Raw genomic sequence first — 7,948 nt, forward strand, 5'->3', positions numbered from 1 at the left:
GTCTCACGCAAATGTGAGTTGTGCAAAAACTCGAATGTCTCACCTTGCAAGTTTATATTTAACAAGCCTTCTGATGTTAAGCACCTAGATTAAGCACAATGTAGTATATCTATATTAGTATAAACCCATAATTATAACGATAATCACGAGACATGAAACTTTACACGATGGCACAATGTCATACCTTGTTAAGGTAGAGCTTTTGGATTCGTGTATAAGTTCCTTTCGATCGGAGAGGTATCGTTACAGCTACTCGGGTATAATACCAGCCTTATATATATAAGAAATATTTGAGAGAGAAAATGAAACTAAGCGATTTGTGAAGTCCAGAATTCCTCCCTATTTATACTTAAAATTGAGCATCTTCGCATATCGCGAAGGAATCTTCGCGTATCGTGAAGTTGCAGTAGGTTTGTCGAGTCAGCCTAGCTATGCCACGTGGCTCGACACGTGTCAGGTGACGTGTCAAGCTGCGTAACTTTTACGTCACATCTTCGCGTATTGTGAAGGCGATGCGAGCGTGCAAAGTGCAAAGGGCGCCATCAAAGCGCCCATCGCACGAGCCCATGCGCGTGCGCATCGGGTGCTTCGCACCCTCCGCTAGGACTACTGGGTGTGATTTGGCACATAAAAATATTATCATGTAAACTCTCTTCCTTATAAAGAGCTTACAAGTTTTGTAATCTAGCGATGTGGGACAAGAGTTAGAACTCCTATTTATACCATGGTGAAAGCCTTCCATTTTCCTTTGAAACAATTCAAGGAAACCGGATAAACGCAAATCCTAATCCCCTGATTTCAACAACCTACCAGAGAAGGTAATGTAGACCCAGATTGAGAATGTTGATGAATCAATTCCACCTGCTGATTACGAACATCATAAACATGAATTAAGAATGATCAACAAAAGATGGGAAACAAAAAGCAAAAAAAAAAAAAACTAAAAACTAAAAGCGGGAATCCATGGACATTCTCGACAGAAGAAAGACAGGAAAATTACCTTGGAGCAAAAAAGTGGATATCATGCATTGAGGACTACATCTGCATCAGAAACACAATGCATCAATTGATTGTACATATAGCATAAGCGAGTAGGATAGGGAGAGGACTTACTGTGCTCAAAAAGCCGATGATGACGCCTGAGAGCGGTGGTGATGAAGTGAGAAACCATCGATGGTGTTTGGCGATTTGAATATCTTAACTGAAAGGTGTAAAACCGGTGGAGATAATGAGCGATGAGCAGATGGAAGAAAAAGTGGATTTGGAGGTCCAATTAGAAGAAAGTACATTACATAATGCAGCATGTACAGCCATCCAAAACACAAAATACCTATCAAGCATAAGTTACAACACTACATTGCACAAAGTCACCTGAAGTTGTATATATATAAATATTCATTGTAAATATTTATGTATATATGATTTGTAATATATATATTTTATCATTGTAAGCAAGATTTATTTTATAAATATAATCAGAAGTTTATGATTCAATAATTATCTTTATTCTACTCTTATAAGTAGCTCATAAATATTATATACACATAGTTTTCATTATTTATATATTATTAAAGTCTTGGTTAATTTATTCTCTTTTTCTCTCCTTCGTATACATGTCTTTTTATTTTACTTATACTGTAAGATCTTGGCCGGCCACCATTCTCTTCCACTACACAGATCCTATAATTGCAATGTGGTTCATGTAATCATGTTAACATGTCATGTTGTTGTACTTTTGTTGTAGAGTTTGCACCTTTATGGTAATTATAGATGTTCAAATGAATGTTAACTAATTCACTCTACGTCAACTCCCCGATTCACTGATCGAGAGTTTTCTTCACCAATTGTCTCCCTAAACGATATGGATCACCGATACAAGCGTCTCAATCTTCGAAGGAAGTGATCATCTTCTTCACCAAGCACACCAAATACTTAGCTTTACAATTCTTCTTAATCTCACTATATCAAGATAGTGAGTTGATGCATAAGAATTCATACATATTTTCGGCACTAAAATATCTCCAAATAAGCGTAATGTCGGCAATTATATTAGAATAAATAATCACTAATGTTTATAATTTCTATCCATAGGTAAATATAGCCCTGAGGAATAAAACGAGATGATATACGAAGAAAAACGAAGATAAACTATGAAAACAGACTCAACACATCCAATGGTGAATCAAGACATGGCTATGCCTAGAGCATACGAATTAAAGACAAAAATCAGGAAGCCAAAATGTGGCCATGTTAACACCAACACACCCATGTTATCAAGAACAAGAGGAAAAGACAAAATAAAAGGTTCTGAAGCTCACCACGGCCGTGCCTTCCCAAAACACGCCCATGTCTACGGTACAAGAGAAAAGGATAAAATTTGGACTGTTGTGGACTCACCACGGCCGTGCCTAACTCACCACGGGTCGTGTTAACCTTTGTTGTACGATCTGACAAGGAGCACATAATGCAACAAGACAAAAAACTCACCATGGCCGTGTTTTGCTAAACACAGCCGTGTTTTGGCTCCCATATCAGCCTATAAATTGAATGATCATCTTCCACATTCAATACACCTTCAAACCTCATTTACTTCACTTCAAACACCTATTTTCACCACCATTAATAAGGGAATTATCCCATCCATCCAACCCTTGAAGATTTAGGAGATTAATCTCTTAGAAGAAGTCATTAGCATCAAAGATTAGTCATCCAAATTGGTTAGATTGTTTCAATTTGATCATGTTTGTATCTATTACTTTGACAGTTAACACTATGTTTATTATTGGCTAAACTTTCATAGTATCATCTTGGTTTATAATGAATCTTAATATAAGTATAATAATGATAGTTAAACATGTGATCGGGTTTTAATAAGTAATGGTTATGTTGAAATTATCACTTTTGATGAGGAATACTAAAATACTCTTAAAAGATACCCCAAGTGCCAAGCTTGACGACAAGTCGAGAAATTGCTAGTCTTGTGAGGCCTTTGTGAACCTTAAAATAGACACCAAGTTTCGAGCTTGACGATAAGGCAAGGAACTGCCACTTTTGTAAGGATTTGGTTAATAAATTAAGAATTTTTAAAGTAGCCTCCAAGTTCCGAGCTTGATGATAAGCCGAGGAATTGTCATTCTTGTAAGGGCTTGGTTGGAGAAAAAACGTACATCCTAATATTGACATGAACCAAGTAAAGTATTAGTTGTAACACCCCGGCTTAAGCAGAAACGCCAAAGCGTGACGTACAGATTGTTCAAAACACATATAACACTATTAAGTGATAATATTACCATTAATTAATTTACAAGTCAAGTACACAAGTTTGCAACAAAAAAATACAAGAAAAAAATATAAATACAACTAAACATTTTGTCCATTTGTTTAAATAACCTAAGACTAGTGTCTTCATTGAGCTTTTTTATCTAATAACGGTACCTTTAGCATATGTATAAAACAATGTCAACTATACGAATAGTTGATGAGTTCACACAGTTTGATATAATACGTAAAAATCATACAATTCCACTTGCTTTCATAAAATGATGTATTAGTGGAGATCATGAAGTTATGCATATATCTTTTTTTAATTATCATGGATTAACATAACTTACGAATAAGGTGTTAATCCCATATTTAATCACCATAGCAAGCCCACATCACATGTTTACTAACCAATTGTTAAACCAAGTTAAGAGGAGTTTGAACCAAGATGATACACCTTTATCTTTGATCTTCTATCTAAAAATATAAAAACAAAAAAATATTGTCTTTTAATTTATATCTTTAATTTCCTTTTAAAAATTTACTTGTCAAACCAAAACCAATATGATATTTATTTCCGGTTGAAATAAATACAACGATTTAGTAGTAAAAATCAAACAAGTGTGTCCTTGGATCGATACTTGGTTCTTACCTATACTTTACTACATATACGATATGCACACTTGCCTATTTGTGTGTGGTTTAATTAAGATAATAATCATTTTTATAAATTTAAAACTAGACATTGCATGAACAAAACCTTTGAAAAACTAACACTTTTTCATATACCCACACACCACATCATGAGTCTCGCCTAATCACTAAATAACTCTATATCAAGATAGAGTTTTCAACCTGATACACAACAACGCCATGTCAAAATAGTGTGTCCCCCCCTCTCAAATCATCAACAAAATGACGAGTCCTCACTTGCCAAAACACTATAACAACCTCTTGTATTGACCCCTCAAATTACAAGTAAGATGGTAGGCTGGTAGCTTTGAAAAGCTCTTCGTTTTTCTCTACTTGATAATCTATTCTCTTGAATAACTGAAGCTTGATTATACTTGAACAATGAAAAGAGATTAACCTTTAAGCGTGTGTGTGTGTGCATGTTGTGAACCAAAGGGGTAAAGACTTAGTTTGAATAAGCCTTCTATTTATAAACAAGCATGCGAGATAAAAGGTTTCAGAATGTGACATTTGAACCAAAACCAGATACACCTCAGTACGTATTTACCGATTAAGCAAATAAACGCTTTTTACGTAACGATCGAACGATTAACCGAACGGGTCTGGTTATGACCCAAATATCGATGAGGTTCGTGATTATCAACCTGCTCAGATGGACGGGGGACCTACAAAAGCAGTGCGTGTTACTATTGTGAAAGAAGAGAAGATGAATGTTGTTATGTTGAGGGACCTTATGCCAGAGGACACTGATACCACAACAAATACGAAGAGAAATATATCAGCCTCATCTTCATCACAAAGGAATGATTCCCAACCATCAGTTTCATCGGATTGTGAACTTCATCTTACGCTTGAGCTCACTGAGCTTGGATTGTCCATTATTGATCATACACCTGAAGAGATACTTTACTTGTCAGTGCAGAACCTTCTTTTGTCACATTCAACTGGTTTGGGATCTGGAATTAGTAGGTAATGTCTTCCTGGCACTTCAAACTCCACTTTTGCTATTATTATTCTGATTTATGTGTGTTTCATAGGACCAAATTAAGAATGAGGGGGTTCAAGTCGACAATCAGCTGCCTTTGACAACAATGCCTGTTCTCTTTAGGCCACAAAGAATTGGACTAGAAGCAGATTACATATTGAAATTTTCTATGACCAAGCAATCTGATGGATCTCTAGATTTTTGTGTTTATCCTTATATTGGTTTGCAGGTGAGTGGCGAGTATATATTTTTTTAACCAGTAAAAGCTTTAATCATGCTTCTTTAATAAATTATTCTTTTTTTTTTCTTTTTCTTTTTTTCTGGCAGGGACCTGAAAACTCTGCCTTCTTGATAAGTATCCATGAACCCGTTATTTGGCGACTTCATGGTATGATTCAGCAAATTGATTTTAGTCGATTCAGTGATGCCCAAACAACCGTTGTTTCTGTAGATCCTATCATTGAAATTGGGTATGTTGGACCCACCCTTATATTTCTGGATTGAACTTGTGCCTAGCAACATTTTTATTTTACCTTTTTGGTGATTGCAGTGTTCTAAACATCTCAGAGTTCCGATTTAAGTTATCCATGGCCATGTCACCAACTCAGCGCCCTGTGGGTGTACTTGGTTTTTGGTCATCCTTGATGACAGCTCTAGGGAACACGGAAAATATGCCTGTAAGAATCAAACTCAGTAAGTGATTTATTCGGCTACAGTGAAGTCAGAATTTACATGATGTATGTTGACATGACAGGTGCGGGTAAATCAGAGATTCCTTGAAAACTTCTCTATGCGACAAAGTGTTCTTACAACAAGTGCCATCTCAAATATAACAAAGGATGTTCTAAGTCAGCCTCTTCAGCTGCTTTCTGGTGTGGATATCCTGGGAAATGCAAGCAGTGCGTTTGGGCATATGAGCAAAGGTGTTGCTGCCTTATCAATGGACAAGAAGTTTATTCAGAGTCGGCGGAGACAGGAGAATAAAGGTGTTGAAGATTTTGGAGATGTGATAAGAGAAGGTGGAGGAGCACTGGCCAAGGGGCTAATTAGAGGAGTAATGGGCATAGTAACAAAGCCATTGGAAGGCGCAAAGGCATCCGGTGTAGAGGGTTTTGTTTCAGGTGTTGGGAAAGGGATAATAGGTGCAGCTGCGCAACCAGTGAGCGGTGTTCTTGATTTGTTATCAAAGACAACCGAAGGTGCAAATGCAATGAGGATGAAGATTGCTGCTGCTATCACTTCTGAAGACCTTCTGCGCAGAAGACTCCCCAGAGTTATCAGTGGTGATAATTTACTCAGACCGTATGATGACTACAGGGCACAGGGACAGGTCATCCTTCAGCTTGCGGAATCAGGCTCCTTCTTTCTGCAGGTGGATCTATTTAAAGTCCGTGGAAAGTTTGCATTATCTGATGCTTACGAAGATCACTTTTCGCTACGTAAAGACAAGATACTTGTTGTCACACATCGAAGAGTTATACTTTTACAAGTACGTCTTCCATTTTTATTTTTATTGAAAAAAAAGGAAAGTATTTGTATTAACGTGAATATGTATGCGGTGCTGCAGACATCCAACATTATGACACAGAAGTTCAATCCAGCAAGAGATCCATGCATGGTTCTGTGGGATGTTTTGTGGGAGGACCTCGCTACGATGGAACTAACTACCGGGAAGAAAGATCACCCAAATGCACCTCCATCCAAACTTATTCTATACTTGAAGTCTAAATCATCATCTGAGAACAATGATCACACTCGCATTATCAAATGTCACCGTGATACCAAACAGGCTATCGAGGTTTACACTTCCATTGTGCAAGCAATGACTACATATGCTCCAAAAGACTTGAAGGTAGGTATTGCTCACTCACCTAACAATGCCTGCAAAATTTGCATTCAAGGTTGACTTTGGTTGGTTGGTTCAGGAAATGCATAAAAGGAAAGTGAAAAGGCCATATTCGGCGACTGCTGAAGCAGGTTTTTTGAAGGAAAGTCCATGGACTTCACAGCAGATAATGGCGCTACTTCCTCCAGATTCGATTTTTGGGAGCAGCAGTGGTGATCAATAATATAATAGACAATGTTCAATGTGAAGGGTATATTAAGCTTCCTTATACAGTTAGTTGTTCAGATAGGACATGAACATGATGTTTGATTTGCTTGTACGCAACGTTTGTAAAAAACAGTGACAAAGAAAGGTTTGCCATCTGCAGGATTACCGTCCTTGGTCATGAGCTAATGTGAGATGAGAAGAGCGCGGACGTATATAGAGGGCCCATGGCTAGTTAAGAGGAAAACGAAAGCGTTTGTGTTTGAATTTTCTATAGGTGGAAGGAGAGCGAGCAGAGAGTTGATTTGCATATAATAGAATAGATGCAAATATAGGAGGATATAATGTAGATTTATAAACTCCGTTGGGTTAAATACATGTATGTATTACGGTTACATGCCACCTTTACAAAATATTTTCCTTTTCCTTATATATTTATTTCGTTCCTTAGGTGATGCGAATAACATAAACCCACCCATGTTTTTTCTTTCGTCATCGTCAGAGGATGTTTTAGTAATTTAATTAATTCCCCCATCAATTTTACAAACCATGTTTTTGAAGGATTCATTTCAAATTCCCATTACAATTTCATTTCCAGTTCTTCCATAAACATTCATTGAACCTGCGACATCTAATTTTCTTTTATGCGGCATTACACTTTTATTCTCAAATTGTTTTCCTACAAAGTTTAGTTTAAAATTTGATTATTTACGATATGACTAAATTAACCAATTTTGTGGTGTTATAAATCTACCCAGTTATCCTCATCCCATTACACGAACGTGGAACTCAAACTTCTAAGTAATAACCTATTACTATTAAGGGTTTGACCCAAACCATTTTAAATGAGTTAATTTGGTTGTTTTAAAATTAAATGGATTAGTTTGGGTAAGAGAATTTAATTAAATGGGTTAAAATAAGTCATTTGAAATTCAACTTGTTGTTTTGGGTGTCAAAAT

At 36.6% G+C, this 7,948-nt stretch overlaps 1 protein-coding gene across 1 annotated transcript; it reads left to right on the forward strand.

Moving 5' to 3' along the window:
- The first annotated feature begins 4,576 nt into the window (after positions 1 to 4,576).
- On the forward strand, positions 4,577 to 7,113 carry LOC143592947 (intermembrane lipid transfer protein VPS13-like). Its single transcript, XM_077072722.1, has 7 exons — positions 4,577 to 4,923; positions 4,992 to 5,168; positions 5,267 to 5,409; positions 5,490 to 5,616; positions 5,694 to 6,428; positions 6,507 to 6,791; positions 6,865 to 7,113. The coding sequence occupies exons 2-7, from the start codon at positions 5,046 to 5,048 to the stop codon at positions 7,006 to 7,008; spliced, it is 1,557 nt and encodes a 518-aa protein (XP_076928837.1). The 5' UTR covers positions 4,577 to 4,923; positions 4,992 to 5,045; the 3' UTR covers positions 7,009 to 7,113.
- Positions 7,114 to 7,948: the final 835 nt, after the last annotated feature.

The sequence above is a fragment of the Bidens hawaiensis genome, unplaced genomic scaffold (assembly GCF_021521415.1).
Source record: "Bidens hawaiensis isolate Kalapana, Puna unplaced genomic scaffold, B.hawaiensis_p1.1 tig00041548_1, whole genome shotgun sequence".
Taxonomy (NCBI): Eukaryota; Viridiplantae; Streptophyta; class Magnoliopsida; order Asterales; family Asteraceae; genus Bidens; species Bidens hawaiensis.